At 43.0% G+C, this 19,435-nt stretch overlaps 1 protein-coding gene across 1 annotated transcript in view; it reads left to right on the top strand.

The window, feature by feature from the left end:
• Positions 1–18,371, top strand: part of LOC117712919 (alpha-fetoprotein-like) — a 37,291-nt gene extending 18,920 nt beyond the window's left edge. Inside the window, 6 exon segments of the mRNA XM_034509152.2 lie at positions 980–1,112; positions 3,819–3,916; positions 6,003–6,026; positions 6,028–6,139; positions 6,532–6,758; positions 16,769–18,371. Of these exon segments, the coding sequence (XP_034365043.2) occupies positions 980–1,112; positions 3,819–3,916; positions 6,003–6,026; positions 6,028–6,139; positions 6,532–6,758; positions 16,769–17,168 (994 nt within the window). The 3' untranslated portion in view covers positions 17,169–18,371.
• The last annotated feature ends 1,064 nt before the right edge of the window (positions 18,372–19,435 follow it).

The raw sequence follows: 19,435 nt of genomic DNA on the forward strand, positions 1-19,435 counted from the left end.
TGAGCATTGTGCGTGCCTGTCCAACCTCTGTGTGAAGCAGCTTGATCTCCCAGGCAGTGTGTTCCAACTGTAAGCTGAGGTGGTCTGTGAGGACGCATCAAAGGCTTCATCTTCATATGTGTTTTGAAAACATTCTAGAATCCATTTTATTTGCCTTCTAAAATATTGATGATTATTATTATTATTATTATTATTATTATTATTATTATTATTATTATTATTATTACATGTGTGTTTCTGTGCATACTAAGGCTAGCAATGCCAGATTCCCTGGACCTGGAGTTACAAGCAGTTGTGTGCTTCTGTATGTGGGAGCTGGGAACTAAACTCAGGACCTCTGGAAGAACAGTGTGTGCTCTTAACCACTGAGCCATCTCTGCAGCCCCCATTTTACTTCTTTTGGTGAGCCAGTGAGTGTATAGATTATGACTGAACTACTCACACTTAATGGCTTATTTGAAAGGGGGCTGAGGAGATGGTTATTTAATACCTCAAAAGTACATTCATAGGAGATTCATAGGTCTTTTTTTTTTTTTCTTAAGAAAAAAATTTAGTCCCAAAGGTAATTGGAAAAGACATCTTTCCGTACAAATACTTGAAACTGATCTCACATGGAAGTTTCTAGACTCTGAGCCAGAACTTTCTAGTCAGTCAGTGTGTTTCAGGTGCAAGTTCTGAGTCTGCCATCCGTTTCACATGGCTTTGGAAAAATCACATGATCTTACTGATTTGGTTTTCTTATTTCAATGTACTTTAATGAAGCCTCTCTGATAGCTTCCCAAAGTTTCTAAATGTGGGTCATCTTCAACTTCATGGTCTTCATGGCTTTTTGAAAACAACAACAACAACAACAACAACAACAACACACACACACACACACACACACACACACACACACACACACACACACACACACAAAACACAAAACATAGCTTCCAAGCTCTAACTTTTGTCTTCTCATGTGTATTATACAACACAGGTTTCTTTATGAGTACTCAAGAAGACACCTGGAGTTGGCAGTTCCTGTCATCCTAAGAGTTTTTGAAACATACAAACATGTACTGGAGAATTGCTGCAGGTTAGAAAACCCTTCAGAATGCCACCAGCGTGGGGTAAATTCTGTTTTTACCTATTTTTAAAAACATGTTCCTCACAAGTGGTTGCAAACAGCAAACATTTTAGTGCTGTTAGAAGCACTTCCTTTTGTAAAATGAGTTTTCCATGTTTTGGTTAATTACGAGCACTAGGAGAGAAGCAGGATTCCTCCCTAACCCAAGGCTAGGCCATCATAGCATAGAGACTTGTCTGTCTTATAGACTGTTTCTGGAGATCCTTGTAGTATCCTATTTGAAGTTAATGCAGAAGTTGGCTTGGTACAGTAGCAGGGTGGTATAGCCTGGTTGGGTGCCATGTTGTGTGGAAGATGCGTCCTTGTCAGGCTAGCAATCTGCCTGACTTCAGGTAGCCGCTCTTGGTGTGCATTTTTATGGAGATGCTGGGTCTACACAAGCTTCAGCCTTGATAGTTATCCATGGATTGCCATGGCCTAGGTTGTTCTGACTTTTGATACTGTAAACTGATGGCTTACACATAGAAGATTGTGGCAGGAGTGGAGAGCAAAGCAGGGATGAAGAGAAAATCTGTGTCTAGGTTCAAGCAGCTACAGCTGGTATTTCCGTTTCTAGAGAGAAGGCTATGCAACCATGCACCTCCTCCAAATATCACCGTGAGTCTTCTGTGCTGGACAGACACAAGCTAAGAGTCATCAGAGAGGAGGGAGCCTCAAGTGAGAAATTGTCTCCATGAGATCAGGCTGCAGGCAGTTAGTGGTTGATGTAAAGGCCAGGTCCATTGTGTGTGGAGCCACTAGAGGACTGTTGGTCCAGAGTTCTATAAGAGAGCAGGCTGAGCAAGACAAGGGGAGCAAGCCAGCAAGCAGCACTCCTCCATGGCCTCTGCATCAGCTCCTGCCTTCCTGGATGATAAATAGTGAGAGGAAAGACCAAATAAACCTTTTGCTCCCCAAGTTGCTTTGGTCATGGTGTTTCATCACAGAAACAGCAACCTAACCAAGACAGGTTTACAGTGGCCGACACTATGGCACCATGAAGGAATCACGGGTGGGCAGAGGTTGCATGGCAGCCTTACCGGAGCACCCAGTTGATTCTCTCGGTAGTCTGGGAAAAAGGCAGCAACGCAGCTCCTGAGTGCATTCTGTGGGTCAGAAGGGTAGGCAATTTGCCTCATGTTACCCTGGCAGTAAAGACAGGATAAGAATAAAATCCAGGTCAACAGTTTGCAAATCTGAGAAAATTTTCTCTGTGCTAACAAATGCTGTTAGGATAAGGTACACTGTGTTAGTTTCCTAAGGGGGATGAGCTCCTAAGAGCTGAGCCTGCAAGGTACTAAGGACCCTTCTACCGGAGCCTGTGTCATGGTTGGAGAACACTTTGATTTACCTTTAGCTCTGAAAATCCCTTTGGTTCCTCTCAGTGTACTTTGTGGCATTGTTTAATAACCATGGGACTGATATATTTTGTATTAAACTGTGACTCCTTAGCACCCATACGTTTGTCTCTAATACTGTATATTAGTGCTGATGTGTATGTGTTCTGCTGCTAATAATGAACACGCCTAATTAATTAAAATGAACCAATGAATGGACACACACACACACACACAGAGCAGATGAATAGGTTCTGTACCCTTTCTCTTTCTGGCTTGATGAATGATTGGTCTTGTGTTACAGAATTCAGCATTAGGCCCACAGATGAGTTTATATCATGGTAAAATGAATTCTTTTTGTTTGTTTGTTGAGTTTTTTCTTTTCTTTTATTAGATATTTTTTAAAATTTGTATTTCAAATGTTATCCCCTTTCCTGGTTTCCCCTTCCCCTGCTTCTATGAGGGTTGTCCTTACCCACCCACCCGCTCTCGCCTCCCTACCCTAACATTCCCTACACCAGGGCACGAGCCTTCAGGACCAACGGGCCTATCCTCCCATTGATGCCTGACAAGGGCCATTCTCTCAACATATGGGCTGGAGCCATGGGTCACTCCATGTGTACTATTTGGTTTGTGGTTTAGTCCTAGGGGAGGGGTCTGGTTGGTTGGGGGTCTGGTTGGTTGATATTGTTGTTTTTTCTGGGGCTGCAAAACCTCTCCAGCTCATTCAGCCTTTCCACTGATCTAACTCCTCACTGGGGACCCTGTGCTTAGTCCAATGGTTGGCTGCGAGCATCCTACATCTGTATTTGTCAGGCTCTGGCAAAACATCTTCAGGAGACACGCTATATCAAAGCTCCTGTCAGAAAGCATTTCTTGGCATCAGCATCAATGTCCTGGTTTGGTAACTATATATGGGATGAATCCCCACTGGGGGCATCTCTGGAAGGCATTTACTTCAGTCTCTGCTCCACAACTTTGTCTCTGTATTTACTCTGTGAGTATTTTATTCCCCCTTCTAAGGAAGGATGTAAAATGAATCTTAATCTTGCCTGCTCACTTGTTTCCCACAAAGCATGTGATGATTTCTCTTTTAGAAAAGCATGATTTTTATGTGTGTGTTTGGGTGTGTGGTGGTGTTTTCCAAACCCACTACTAAAAACAAAACAAACAGCCAAGCCAAACCAAACCAAACCAAACAACACAACAGAAAAGAAATGTAGTTATTTTTATTGAATATTATATTAAAACATAGCAAATATTTTTTACTAAATGATTAGGAAAAATACTACCATAATATTATCTCAACGCATATTGCTGTGACCCTGGATAAACACTAACAACCCTTTTTTTTTTTTTTTTTTTTTTTTTAGAAAGAGGTGCCTCCAAAGAGTAGTACTGAAAGCCATGACCGTGTTAAAAACCTACTGTGACTTACACAGGAGCTGGGTGGTAGCAACTTCCAGAACAGGTGTGCTCCTCAGACACCCAGATTATCCTCATCAGAGACTATTGGTAATCCTTGTTGCTAATATTTGCTCAGAGTTTTCATCCCTCTTAATTTGTTATAAACCAGCCGTCTGTGCTGATTTCAACAGGTATTCATGTAACTTTGGGCATCCTGCCCACAAGGCCAGTCTCACAGATGCCCATGAGATGAGGAGCAAAGCTGCTGACCCTGCAGGGCCACCATGACATGCATTACCTGACAGTTTACTTTGGGGGCTGTGACTAGAATCAAAGCTGCGGGTCGGTCGAGATTAGAATCCAGGGTCTGCCTACAGTCTTGTTTTTCAGGCAAGGTTAGTATATTGCCATCGAGAGCTAGATGGATGCCTTAGTATTTGTCAGGGGAACGTGAACACTGTGGTTACAGAGAACCCGTTGTTGAATCCTGTTTATCACCCAGGATTGTGTAAGCCAAAAGTAACCCGATTTAGGAATCTCCAGGGTTATTTTTAGAATGCTCTATTTATTTATAAGCATGGTATTAACTAGCATCATAATATTGAGTAATTTCACATGTCCAAAGTAATGGATCACAGAGCGCTCTGGTTCTTTCAGTCAGGGGTTTCGGGATCCCTTAGTGCTTTCTTTTCCTTATAAGCTGTCGTAGTGTGCAGTGCTAACGCCCATTGTAAGGTTAGATCTGTGGTTCTCAACTTTTAGAATGTGAACAGAACCCTTTAGAAGACATTAGAACCCAGGCCCGGAACTCAGAGTTTCCAATTCGATCAGGAAGTCTGAGGAAACTTCTGGATTCTAAACAACTACCCAAGGAGGTTGGTACTGCTGTTAGCTGGGCTAATCCCCTAAGGTCGTCTGACTATCCAGCTGCCTGTAGAAACTGCCTCCTTCTGACATGATTTCTACTAGCAATGCAGCAATTAGTTGTAGTCTGTGGTCTCAACACGAGGCTCTGTGGTTGTTTCTCTTTAAACCACAGCTTTATCTTTGCACCTTCATCTCTACCTTTTCTTTACTGTGTTGCTGGAAAGGCTTTAAGATAGTTCGATGTTTTTGCTTTGATTCTTGTCTTGTGAAGCCCTGGGCACTCTTCTCAAAGAAGACATCACCTTAAAAGGATCAGAATTAAACAGAATGTGACGTGCACCACAGGTGCACACTAACAGCTTGCAAAAGCAGAACGAAGCCACACTCCCTGGTCACAGCTAAGCAGACCACAACCCGTTTCGCACAAGAATTAGCAAACTGTGAACAATTATTAGTCCTCAGGATGATTCTGACAGTCTCACTTGCCAAATGAAGTTCACCTAGCTTGATGGCCAGCCAGTTTACCTAATTTCTGTTAACTGAGTCTCTAGAGCTCAACCCCCCCCCCCCGCCATCCCCTCAAGCCCCTCCTTCCTTGCACGCTGTTTTCTTATAGTTTTAAGCAAGGAGGTAATTTTGCAACTAGCAGCAGATAATGCTTCCCCTAATCCCCCAAATTCCCCAATGCTGAGAGAAAGGGGAGCCGTTTATGTTCTTGGATCCTTGGGTCCCCAAAAAGACATTGCTGGCTCATAACGTGGGTGAAAAACTAGATCTGTTTTTTCAATACATGCTGTATGCACTTCAAAGGGAGTGAAATCATTAACAAAGGGTTTCTGACATGAACTAAGAAAACAGGCAATCCTTCCCGAAGCATTTTCAGCAAGAGACTTGACCCCTAGCTCACAGCACTGCAGCACTCTGTCCACCCACTGTTGTGTGCCCTTGCTCGCAGGAGTGTGAGTCCCTGGACAACAGGGGCGGTTCCTCAGGCCACTGTTGCTCCTACACCACACCTGGCAAATGGTTCCCAGGAGCTTTACTGAGGCTCTGACCAGAGGAGCTGTCTGATTTAGCCTTGACAGTATCACAAGTCCAGTATAGAAAGGTTAGGGGTGGACAGGCATAAGTGGGATGCAATTACCCACTGAGCCATCAGACAGGGCAGAAAAAGATGCTCGGTTCCTCCTACATCAGAGATAACGTTGGATACCGTGGGAAACTGAAGATGGATGTTTGCGTGTGTACCCATTACCTGGAATGAGAAATACTTACTCTTTTAGGCTCATGGTACTTTATACTAGAAAGCCCCACAGCTGCCTGCCCAGGAGTAGTGGTGTTCGCAAAGAAGATGGCAGCGGCTGCCAGCAGATGTTGCCCACTAAGGGATGAGCTGCAGTCGGCCTGTGTGGAGGACCAGGTAAACACACTTGTGACACATCTACCATCTCTCTCTGTTGGGAACCAACCTCATTTCTTGGAACGTGTATATGACTTACCAGTGGAATTAAAAAATCCCCAGAGGATAGGATATTTCCAGGTATCTCATGCCATCTGTCTGCTTAGCTGGAGGGGAGGGACTGTCCCCTCTCAAACTTGTCTTAGGTTTAACATCCCCTGGGTCATATACAAGGGGTTTTGAAGTTGACAAAACTGATGTTGGTAAGCAGTTTCAAAGATTCCGCGGATGTTGACTAACGCTGGTGGATCTCACAACTGAATGTGTTAGTACCTACCTGTGATCATTCACAGCGATTAAAAAGACAACAAACACACCCTCACTCATCTTCCTTTACTTCTCTTCTGGAAAAGGCAAAACTAATTCTTGGAGAGCTGTGCAGAAGACATGGCCGGAAGCCTGTTAACACTGCACTGGGACACTGCTGCAACGACTCCTATGCCTTCAGAAAGCCATGCTTTGATGACCTGCAAGTCCATGGGACTTACATTTCTCCACCTTTATCTTGTGACCAAGCCATAAGCCTTAAAGAGGACTTGTGCCGAGCTCAGGATGAGGAACTCCAAATTGAAAAGCAAAAGTAAGCCTGGGTTTGCTTTGTTTTTTGCTAGCCACAAGGTGGCTCGTATGGGGAAATTTAAGCCAGCTACTGATATAACTCTTGCATAGACAACACAGCAACTAAATGTTCTGTTGGAAATCAAGTGGAATTAATTTTATTAAGTAAATTATCTGGCATAGCTACTGTGTTGTGACCCCTGCTTGATCAGTTAATGAATCAGAGAATGAAGCAAATTTATAAGAAAATATTGGCAGAAGATAGGAACTATAATATAATGTTTCCAAAATGTTGCACCCCAGGGATCCATCTAATAAGGTGTTCTATTAAAAAAAAATCTGTTAAAGAAGTTGGGAAATGTTACTTTCCTAGAAGAGACATTAACAACACTAAAAATGGAAGTCAGAGAAATCTTGCAATTAAGTAATCTAGTTTGGTCTTCTTAAGGATTAGTTATGGGGCTTGAGAGGTAGCTCAGTGGTTAGGAGTACACTCTGGACTTGCAGAAGACCTGGGTCTTGTTCCCACCATTCCTGTCAGATGGATGTCACATGGATGGATGTCAGATGGATGTAATGTAATTACAGACACCTGTAATTACAACTACAAGGGATCTGATGCCCTCTTCTGTACTCATGTGTGCTTAATTTTACACACACACACACACATACACACACACACACACACACACACACACACATAATTTAAAAGTAAAAATTAAGTACTTTTTTATTTATAGAATCATCATTTAGGACCTGGTGAGATCACTCAGTGTGTAGGGGTGCTTGTGCACAGGTTTTATCTCTGGATCCTACAAGATCAGGGAGACATGATTCTAAAGAGTTGTCCTCTGAGCTGACCTCTATACACACACTGGGGCACAAGTGTCCCTGCACAACACACATACACACACACAAACACACTCACACAAATTAATTAGGTAAAAATTAAAATGAATAATGTAGACATTAGAGCTTAATAGGATTTTGCAGGACTTGTATGTTGAGGAAGTCCTTAGCGGTGTTCAATCAGAACATGGGATATTACCTCATACTATGTTATAGTCACTAATAGCATCTTCAGCTACTATCACGAGCATTCTTTGAAACTGTTTTATTTGTTTGTTTGTGTGATAGTAAAGGTGACAGCTGCATTGCAATGCATTACCAAAGACGTGAGTCTTCAAATATGTGATTTCCATTCTTTTATGAGGCAGGGTCTATGTAGTCTGGGCTGGTCTCAACTCACTGTAAAGGATGACCTTGAACTACTGATCTTTCTCTCTACCTCTGGATTACAAGCACATGTTTATCTTATGCAGCAACGGTGATCAAACTCTGGACCTCATGCTTGCTAAGTAAACTGGAACCAACTGAGCTACATCTGCAGTCCTTTTTTTTTCTCTTGACATTCAATTCTTTGCACCAGATAAGGCTTTGTAGTGACTTAATATAACACAAGAAAATAAGATATCCCCAGATATTAACAATATAGGAAGTAAACATTTCTAAGTTATTTTCTATGAAGACACAAAGACAAAACACCACGAAGACAGGAGAATTTTTAAGTCCTCCCAACACCAAATTTAGGAAACCAATCCAAAACAGACTGTATAATTTCTTCAGAAATATTTCAAGTTACAGCCACCGATTACATTGGTAGAAATGTTTGATTATTAAGAAGTTCATCCTTTTGTTAGATAGAAGTCTGTTTTCTTGTCATCACATTCATCACGGTTCTACTTTTGAAACTACAGTGAAAAGTACTTTTAGGAATTCTGTGTTGTTAAGGACACATGCTTTTCTTACACATACACACACACACACAGACACACACACACACACACACACACACAGGCACACAAATGGATTTTAATAAACTATATAATCCTGCCCCCCCCCCCAATAATTGAGGCAGAGTCCTATAGATTTTTTTTAAATCAGCTCTACCAAAATTGCTGGACAAATTACCCCTAATCCTGTTGATGTCCAATCTTGCTGTGTATTGTAGTGTCCAGTGCGCAGCCCCCAAGACCTGGAGTTTGCACTAGACACAAATGAAGCTATGTGACCCTGGCCCTAAGTTATTTCTGATTGGTCAATAAAGATGCCAACAGCTAATAGCTGGGCAGAAGAGATAAAGGCTGAGTTTAGGCTTTACCAGCTTGGGGTTGAGAGGAACCAGGAGAAGAAGAGTGCAGGAAGAGGAAGGAGAAGCCGCCAAGGGTTAGGGAGCTAGGAGTCAAGAAAATGGCCCGTGGGCTTCACAATTGGAGTTAGGATTAGCCAAAATGAAACATAGTAACTAGAAAGTAGATTCTAACAACATAGAGGGCAGATATCTGCCTAGCTCTTGTGTTGTTTAAGGCTTATTATAAATATAAAGGTTTGTGTGTTGTTTATCTGGGAACTTAAATGGCAAAAGTTGGGTAGAAACCTTAGGCTGGGATTTAAATAATTACTACAACATATTGTTTCTCCTCTGACCCCAAGCCGGCAATACCTAAGGCAGGGTAGAAACCTCAGGCCAGGATTAAATAACTTTTACAACATAATCTATTGTTTTCTAACACAATGCTGCTAATTTGCAGCTGTGCTCTCCAAGCTTGCGGATTGTCTTTCCCAGGTGATTTTTGCTCCATCAAGCTGTGCAGGGGCCACTTCTTGGTTTGCTCACGACTCTAAAGAGTTGTCCTCTGACCTGACCTTGACACTCACTCCTCCACTCTCCTCTTCCTTCTCTTTTTGTGGTCCCTACCTGCTACCCCCAGCCCAACCCAGTAACTGAAATCCTGCCTACCTCTTTTCTCCCCAGTAATTGGCTGTAGTTACTTTTATTTAACCAATAGCTTTAAATTGGAGAGCCAGCTTTATAGAACAAAGGCTGCTGTATGTGGACATCTGGGGGCAACTAGATCTTGGGAGCCAGTATTTAGCATTTGTACATTTGTATACATAGCACCAGACCAACCCCCAACATATATGTGTGTGTATATAACATATAATATATGATATATAATATACGATATATGATATGCAATATATGATAATATGTAATTATAATGTATAATATATGACAAATGATATATGATATATAATATTAATATATAATGTATAAATACAATACAATTGTGTATAAAACATATAATATATAATATGTGCATATATACATATTTTATATATAATTACACCATTCCCCCTCCCTTTCCTTCCTCCAATAATAAGAATGGACACATTCTTTGAACTTGATGGTTAGGTAAAGATGAAGTAAAGGTGTTACATTCTTAGTCTGTAGTTGGACCTCCAGAGAAAGATGAGAACAGTGATGCACAATGCCTTGCAGACTAGCATATGACCACAGAAATGTATCTATGCCTATAGCATTCACAGTAACATCATAAACCAAATCTTGTATCTTTCTGCTAAAGGCTACTGTAAGTTAGTGACAATTAGTCAGGCTTGATGTGAGAATACAAGAAAGAAGTTAATTTCCCCTCTAGAAAACAAGGTTTGCTGCTTCTTGAAGAAGCTCCCAGGACACAGCCAGGTAGCAAATTTATGTTATTACTTCATCAAATCCTCACCACAAATTTATGAGGTAGGTAACATCATTGCCCTGTTTTAATTATGAAGAAACTAGGGGATGAGAAAGCAGGTCTCTGAGACCACACAACAGGGGCAGGAAGCAGAAGCGGAGGTCATACAAACACTGAAGAGTAACAGATAAACAGGAAACAGAAGCTGGGCCTGCTGGAAGGAACCTGTAATCTGAACTAGTCAGTGGGACTGCAGTGAGTTCTGGGCAAGCCTGGGCTACACAGTGAGTGAGGCCAGCCTGACCTGTATATGTAGTGAGACTGTCTCTAAATCCGAAAAACTATTTTAAAAGGTCTGCGGATACAGCTCAGTGTATATGCGCAATATACAGTGTATATTCTTCCCAAGCCCTAGTGAGGTTTGTCTTTATTCCCTTATACCGAGTAAAAAGAAAAAGAGAATAGATACAGACCTCCAAAGAAAATATTTGAAAGCAAGTATGAAAACAAACGTGAAAGTTAATTTTAAATAGCATATAAACAGGAAGAACCGCTTTAAACGAAATGATAGATAATTCAGTGAACACTGAATACCATAGAAACAAAAATCTGGAAACAAATTGGTAGTGATTAGGGTCAAAATCAGACATAAAAAATTTAAAGGTAAACCCAAAAACTGAAGTGTTGGGAATACTAGAGGACCAAAGGCTGCCAGGGCGAGACTGGGGCTGGGGAGCAGAAGAGGAAAGATAGGCAAACAGCTTCAAAAGGACCCCCTGGGTGTGACCATGGTGTGGGTGAGCCCTGCTGTGAGGCAGCGGAGCCCTCCCACACCCATCGCCCTTACAGAAACGGCAGCAGCTTTTGTGTTCGGAGTGGTCAGAAATAACTGCTCGATGTTCCCGAACCTCGTTTCCAGATGCCCTGAATCCGGGCGACAGGAGACCCATTCTTGCCCATCATGCACAGGGAAGGCCATTTCTCCTTGTTTCAGGGTGAACTTCCATCCTCAGCTCTTGTGCTCTTCCTCCCTCTACTGGCCATTCTGAGAACTGCATCCATGAACTAGCTGAAGGGCGGAAGGAAAGCAAGCCTGGAGAGGGAGGGGATAAAAATCTATTTCCAGAGACAAGACTAGAGCATTTGAGAAGTGTGAGGTGTAAAGTCACGGAGATGTTTGGGAACTCGGAATTGTGAGTCGGAAGAGAGAGGAGGGTGTGTGTGAGGAAGCTTCAATATAACTGATGATTCCATTAGGATAGTCAAGACCATCCCTGAGACCGGTCCCTGAGAGCTGTGGTGAGGTACCCTTTTTGTGGGTGTCAGGAGGGAAGGAGACCCTGATGAAAGAATATAGTGAAAAACGGGTGCAAGTGGACCTACCATCACCACCACTGACATCACCACCATCACCACCATCACCATCATCACCACCATCACCACCATCACCATCATCACCACCATCACCATCATCACCACCATCACCACCATCACCATCATCACCACCATCACCATCATCACCACCATCACCACCATCACCACCATCAACAACATGCTTAGAAACAGAGAAGACCTACAGTGGTGTAGGTCGCCAGGGTTCATGATTTGATGTTTTCCAAAAAAACACTAGAGCAAGAGAAATGAGGAAAAGCTTGTCAGCATGTACACATTTCCATTTATAGGACGAGTCAGTTCTAAGTTTGGAGAGATGGCCCGGGTGCTAACGTGCTTACGGTGGGAGCATGAGACCTGAGTCTCACCTCTAGCACCTGCGGAACCTAAGTGAAGCTTCATGCACCTGCAACAACAGAGGTGGAAACAGGAGGATCTCTGGGCCTGCCTGACCAGCCAGTCCAGTTGGATGCAGGAGCTTCAGAATCTCTGACAAATACACTCACAAGGGCATGTATGTCTGTTTCTGTGGCCTAGGACTCAGGTTAGAGTCGTCTTCTGGCACCTTGCCCAGCACACTTCAGTGCCACAAGTAATTGTTTTAGTAGGAATATGCATGTATGTGTCTTAGTTAGGGTTTCCATTCCTGCACAAACATCATGACCAAGAAACAAGTTGTGGAGGAAAGGGTTGATTCAGCTTACACTTCCACATTGCTGTTGATCACCAAAGGAGGTCAGGACTGGAACTCAAGCAGGTCAGGAAGCAGGAGCTGATGCAGAGGCCAAGGAGGGATGTTAGTTTTTATTTATTTATTTATTTTTATTTTTTTATTTATTTTATATTTTATTTACATTTCAGATGCCATCCCCTTTCCCCATTTCCCCTCCCTAGAAAACCCATGTCCTATGCCCCACCTTTCCTTTTTGCTTCTATACAATTTTTTTAATGTCAATCAAAGGATTTATAAGTTTGGTAATGCTCAATCAGAAGTGTAACCCAATACCCGTCCTACATATAAAAACTATCTTTGACTGGTGGAGACATGTGAACATCTGCCTCCATGCCCCCTCTTTCTTTCTCTCTCTCATCACCTAGCTTCTCCTCTCCTTCATCTTCTCTCCTTACTCCATCTCTTCCTCTCAGTACTCCTTCCCACTTAGCTCAGGAGGGATGTTACTTACTGACTTGCTTCCTCCTGCTTTGCTCAGCTTGCTTTCTTATAGAACCCAAGTCGACCAGCCCAGGGATGGCAAACACCCACAGTGGGCTCTCCCCCCTTGATCAATAATTGAGAAAATTCCTTACAGCTGGATCTCATGGAGGCATTTCCTCAACTAAAGCTCCTTTCTCTAGCTTGTGTCAAGTTGACACACAAAAACCAGCCAGTACAGTATGTATATATGCATGTGTATGTGTATATATTCTCATATCATACACATACATAATCACCCAACCGCAATGGGAAGAAGTCTGTGTTCCTCACTCTGAATAATCAATCTGTTAGAATCTGATAATTATCATTCAAGGGTAGGATAAACCGGCTGGATTATATACCCACATTATGTAGATTGAATGGCACAGAGACACAGTCATGCTGGCTTCATTCGAGACAGACTCAGGTTAGGTCTACTTAAGAATGAAGACTGAATATGGATAGAACAGTTGGCAAGAAAGATTATGTTACATTATGTTCTGATTTTTTTCTAAAAAATTTTTTTGATTTTCTTAGGAGAAAAGTAACTGTGATCATTTGTAAAATACAGACAAATAGAGGGAAAAAGTCATCATTTAAGCCCAACAGTGTAGAGATACACGTTATAAATGCACATGTCACACAGGAGTCTATGATGTCATATTTGTTTGGTGAGCCCACACTTCCAAAATGCTTCCTGCTCACCAGCCTTTGGGTTCCCTATGATTAATAATGCAGATCCTGCTGGCTTTTGCTGCAGCCTACTTATGTGGCACTTCTGTGCCAGCAATCACCTACAGCTCTCAGGAGGGAGTTTATGAGACACTCCTCCGCTCTCACAGTCCCCAGAAGCATTCCAGCATGCAACCCTGGCACCGCTCCAGACTCACAGGGAGTAGTCCTGGCCTGCAGCCACCACCACCATCACCCACAAAGCTGGCGTCCCTTTCCTCTCCCAGGATGACATGCTTTTGCCCGCCTCCCAGGCCGCCATGGCGGAGCTGAGGTGCCTTAATGATTTGCAGGAGTTTCTAGAAAACACTTTCTTAGTACTTTTTCAGAGTTAGTTACCCCTCCCCCTGTATGCTTCAGAACATTGTCTAATGGAGAGAGACAGAAGGTAACCACAGAGCTCTCTCCCTGCCTCCCCAGACCAAGCGTCTCTCATTAGGCAGACTTTTCAATCAGCTTTTGTGATGGAAGCTTATCCCACAGATTTGTAAGTTATGTCCAAGGAATCTGAAGCCCCTGTTACAAAAGCAAAATGAAGGACACTTTCAGATGAAGACAGAAATCATAACACTGAATAACACTGAAATCATAAATAATATTATGGGTACATTGGCTAAGATACAGCAAAGATTAACATGTGCCAAAAGCTGACAGCTAGCCCCATTGTTTTATTTTTTTCTTTAAAATATTACACTGTATATTTCATATACATTCTGTCACTAGTCACCCTTCACAATGGCATTTTAATGGTCCTGTAATGTTCTGCTGTATGACTCTAACCACTTACTATTGTTAGACATAAACATTATCTTCAATTTCTATTATAAATTACTACAAAGAAATGTTCATTTATACTCTCTGCCACCATATCTGCTTTTACCTAAATTCCTAGGACCTAGAACTAGGGGTACATCGGCTTAGATGAAATGGCCTGAACTCCCTTGGCTCTGCCATGTAACTTCTCAGAAGTAGGCAATGTCATGCTTCAAAGGCCAGCCATGTCTTCTGGAAGTTTCTGAAGATGGTGTGTGCTGTCTCATTGATGACAGCCACGCTGCCTCAGGATTCTGTATCCTCAGGTGAGATGAAGGTATGGGTTTGGGAGTGGAGAAGATAGGAATTTCTGTTTTCTGAGACAGAGTTGCACTACATGGCTCCACTGACTTAGAACTCCCCATGTGAACCAGGCTAGCTTTGAACTCAGAGAGATCTGTTTGTGCCTTCCAAGGGCTCAGATTAAAGGTATGAACCATTAAACCTGTAGACCAGGTTGTCTGTGAACCCTTGGAGATCCTCTTGGCTCTGCCTCCCAAATGCTGGGATTCATGGTATGCACCATCATGTCCAACAGAAACAGGAATTTTAAAGAAGCATACTGTCAGCCACACCAAAATGGACATCTGCTTTGAATGCTTCATGTTGAGTCCGTAGTGTACATCCACCCAGAGTTTGTAGGACCTGTGGCACCATTTGAGTTGGTGAGCCAGAGAGCTATGTTCTCCTTACCTTGCTTCTAGAGCCCAATCTGCTCAGCTGGTGACCATGCTGACAGTTGCCCAGGACCTGTTCTGCATCACACATGTTTGGGACTTGTGAGTGGTAGTAGCCAAGAGACAGAAAAGAGCAGGAAGCATTCCAATCTTGGAAACAGAGTTCCCTGGGACCTGTCTTGTTTCAGGCTAGCTTCCCATGTTGAGACAGCAGGGAAGGGATTCATGCTCAGATCTGTGTGTCGTGGGGACAGAGAAATAGACCATAGCATGATCTAACATGGCTTTCTCATACTCAGTTGATGATAACTGCCGCTGCCAGTTCTGCCACTTGGGGCAGCCCATGTCAGTCCAGTGAGCCAGGATGGGTGGGGCTAGAGTTTTCCAATTCTTAATATTAGTACTAAAGAATATCCTCAATTTTGTCTTTAAGTCAGAAAAGCCTGAACTACTTATTGTCTGAACTCAGAGGTCAAAGAAATATGGCTTAAAACTTAAAATATTTGCTTTTATATCCATTTATGGCATGTATTAGAGCCTGGGAATTACCAATGTGTGTTTGTAAAAGGTGAAGAGTGGTTTTGAAATAGGAAGTGTAATACGGATTAATGCATATGTCCCCTATTCTTTTGTACGTGTATGTGTGTATGTGCATGCACATGGTATATGCACATGTGTGCATGTGTATGTGCACATGGTATATGCACATGTGTGTAAGCATGTGCAGAGACCAGAGGAGGGCATTGGGCATCCCTCTATCATGTTCTGTGTAGTTCCCCTGAAACAGGGTCTCTCAAAGAACCTGGATTTAGGCTAGCCCTAGTGATCCAGTCTCCACCAATCCCACAGACTTGGTGTCATATGCAGGGAAGGGGCCAAACTGGCTTTCTAGGTGAATGCTGGTATCTAAACTTAAGATTCTCACGTTTGCATGGCAGACTCTTACTGGAGGAGCCATAGCCCCAACTTCCTGTTTCTTATTCTTCATTTTTATTTTTTCTGTGGTTAAATTTCTCTTGTCCTAATCAGAAAAAGAAAGAAAGAGAGAGAGAGAGAAAGGGAGGGAGGGAGGGAGGAAGGGATTGGTAATGTAATCAGTGTTAATTAGAAGGCTTAGATGTGGGTAAGTAGTGGCACTTCAACCAGACTGGCATTCTAAACACGCCTGGTGGCTGAAATGCTCCTCCTTGCAGTGCTGGAGTCATCTGTGAGAAATCTGAGATGGTAGGTCAGCCACTGCATCTTCAAATTCATCTATAGGTCTTGTCTTAACAACATGCAGGAGGCTCCCAGTTTCCACCACGTCAGACTAGCTGTGTTCACGTGGAAGTTGGCTAGTTGCTCAAAATGTAAAATAAAAGAGGGGGAAAATGAAGGTACTGTATTTCATCTGTATGCAAGAAGGTGGCTGGAAACAAAGGTGCTCCCCTTACCAGGAGTTATATAGTGATAACTAAAGCGGTGTGCTCTTCACGCTAAGAAGAGCTGACGGGAATGCTCATATGAAATGAATTGAGAGACGAACTTTGTGTGCACCGTGAGGCCACGGGTCACTTTTCAGTATCCTTAACCTGAAGAGTGTCAGAGTGTCGCAGGGTGGAGAAGTCAAGGATGCTCTGGGGATCTAAATCAGTAAAGTGGCCTTGCAAACTTCGGAGCTAACGCCCCTCCCCCACTTCTGCTTTAGACTCCTCAGTGACCTCGTGAAGCAGAAGCCACACGCAGCAGAGGAGGCGTTCCATTCCATTGGCGAGGATTTTGTGCACCTGGTGGAGAAGTGCTGCCATGCGCAGAGGAGGGAAGTTTGTTTTCAGGAAGAGGTATCTGTGTTACTCAAGCAAACACGCAAAGGAGTGTTGGGGTGTTACCCTTTCCCCATTGCAACTATGAGATTAGGAGAAAGATCGATCAGAGGCTGCATGGGTGGGAGTGACGATTCCGTAACGTTCCTGGGCTTCGGGCATCTTAGCATTTATGTATGTTTGGAGAAACTAGACGAGTCAGACACAAATAGAAGAGTTAGACACAATAACTCTGGTGCCAGATGGGAGTGGATACTAAGAAGCAAGTGCAGGAGGTTGAATTGAAGGCCTGTTCTAAGAGCAGAGAAACAAAGTCATTTAAAAAATTTAAAATAAAAAAAAAAAAATTGACAGTTTTAACCTCTGTTGGAGAAAATTGTGAGATTTTTTTTCCCCTAGGAATTTCTAGGGCATGATCAGGAATTGTTGCTTTTAGAAAAGATAAGCTGGGGGTCAGGTAAAAAGAATTTTATTTCCTCAGTGGGCAGAACTTCCATGAACAGAGGGGCTCAGGAACGCAGAAAGGGAAGAACAGGACCAGACTGCACACACACACACACACACACACACACACACACACACACCCCAAACCGTCAGGAAGCCACCTCTCTATAATTTATACTGTTGTATGCAGTTAACGAGTAAATGATTTCTCACGCTGAGGATGTCATAGGATGTGTCTCAGCAAACCCATGGAGCATCTCAGTGAGGAAGGGATGGATGCAGGAGAGCCAGGGGGACAGCTTGTCTGAGGACTTGACTGGGCAATAGCCACAGGGGCATGTGACTGTGTGGCTGAGACACAGGCTCCTGTACATTTGGCAAGGCAGGCTGGGGCTGGTCAGAGCTCTGTTTAGCAGTGGTTCTCAGGAATATTTTTAAAGATAATAACCTTCATAATTGCTTTCATTACTTGCTCCTTCCTGCTTCTTCTCTGAACTTTATGCTTCCAGTAAAAGTCAAACACCTAACAGATCTCTCTCAACAATGGTGTGCCGTCCTGATAGATCCACTATAAGTTGGAATAAAGGCGAATTAAATATCCATTTAAAGCGAGTGCCAGGCAGCACAACTTAGCAGCACTCCTGACATCTGAGTGTGGATGTTTATACTTCCTGTGTGTCTGAGTGGGAACTGGAAGTCACTGCTGCTGCCTAGCGCCTTAAGGGGACAGTACATTTGTTACAAGCTGGGGAAAATATATAAATTCAAATTTAATGGTATATGACTTTCACATAAAGTAAAAAAAAAAAAATTCTAAGTTGAACCATCATGAATTGGGGGGCCATCTAGACAGTCTGTGTAAGAGTTGGCAAGCTATAGCTCTTTTTTACTTATTAGTTATAAAGGTCTTTTCCTTCCCCTGTTTCTTCTGAGATTCCTTCTCATTTGAGAAGGCCATAGAAGCTATCTGAATGCTATGTTATACAAGTTAAAAGTCGCTAAGATTTATGAATGATAACTCATCTTTCTACCGAATTCTTTCTTGTTTGGTCACATTTACTTTTCTGTGTTAATTTCAGACCAGGCTTGTCAGATTTTAGTATGATCTGGACGGAAGCGAAAACAAAGCCAGTGTGCTCTGCCCACAGGGGTGTTGATCCAGTAGGTCTGTGTGGAGTCTGGTGACTCCATGTTTCTAGCAAGTTCCCAGGCACTGCTGCTGCTGGTGGCGTGGTGTGCGAGGACAACATTCCAGGAACCCCTTTTTGTTGTGAAGGTGGGCAGATTACCCTCTACCTCTCCGGGTATTTCCTTGGTTTGGCTTGAGGTGAGAAGCCAGAAGAAAGGCCGGTAGTAGAAATAAAGAAGCCACTGGAAAACACCACCAATATGGGAGAAAATGGTAGAATTGGGGGATATTAAATATCCATATTTAAGGCTAGAATATGTTTTAAAACAAAGTGTGTAATGCATAAAGAGGTTAGCCTAAAAGGCAGGAATCAATGAAGAAAGTATTTTGGAGTTTGTACCTCTGGTTTCTGTGTTGGCCGACAGATTCTGGGTTTGAGTAGGGAGGGAGAACAGTATGTTGCAATGTGCCAAGAGTCTTCCTGGAACTGAGGATTCCAGGAGAGGGCTCAGCCTGCTGGCCACCTGTGGAGGCTGCAAAGAGCTGTGGAGGCCAACTGCAGGCAGCTCCTGGAAGGCATTTCCTTTGTTTGTTTCCTGAGACTGTAACTGCCAGTTGTGTAAACCTGTTCTGCCTGCTAAAGGAGACCTTGGGTGAGCTTGAAACCTGCCATTTTCTCAAAGGCCAGGGAGAGGAGAAAGCCTCTTAGAAGATACGTTTTAATGTGTAGCTCCATAACAGAAAAGCTGTAAGAAGGAAATGGAGGCAAATCAGAGTTGGCGTCAGAATGCCGGCCAGAATAACCAAAACATGGAGATGAAACAACCTGGCACCCAGTCTGTTTTTCCTGAAGCAGAGAGGCGCTAGTGTGCAGCCCAGGCTAAAACTGGATGGTGCAAGGGAGGAGACTCCACGGTTCAGGAAACAATAGGAGTATAGGGACGAGTGTGAGCTGGCACAGGGAAAGCATGCTATAAAC

This window comes from Arvicanthis niloticus, chromosome 7, assembly GCF_011762505.2.
Source record: "Arvicanthis niloticus isolate mArvNil1 chromosome 7, mArvNil1.pat.X, whole genome shotgun sequence".
NCBI lineage: Eukaryota > Metazoa > Chordata > Mammalia > Rodentia > Muridae > Arvicanthis > Arvicanthis niloticus.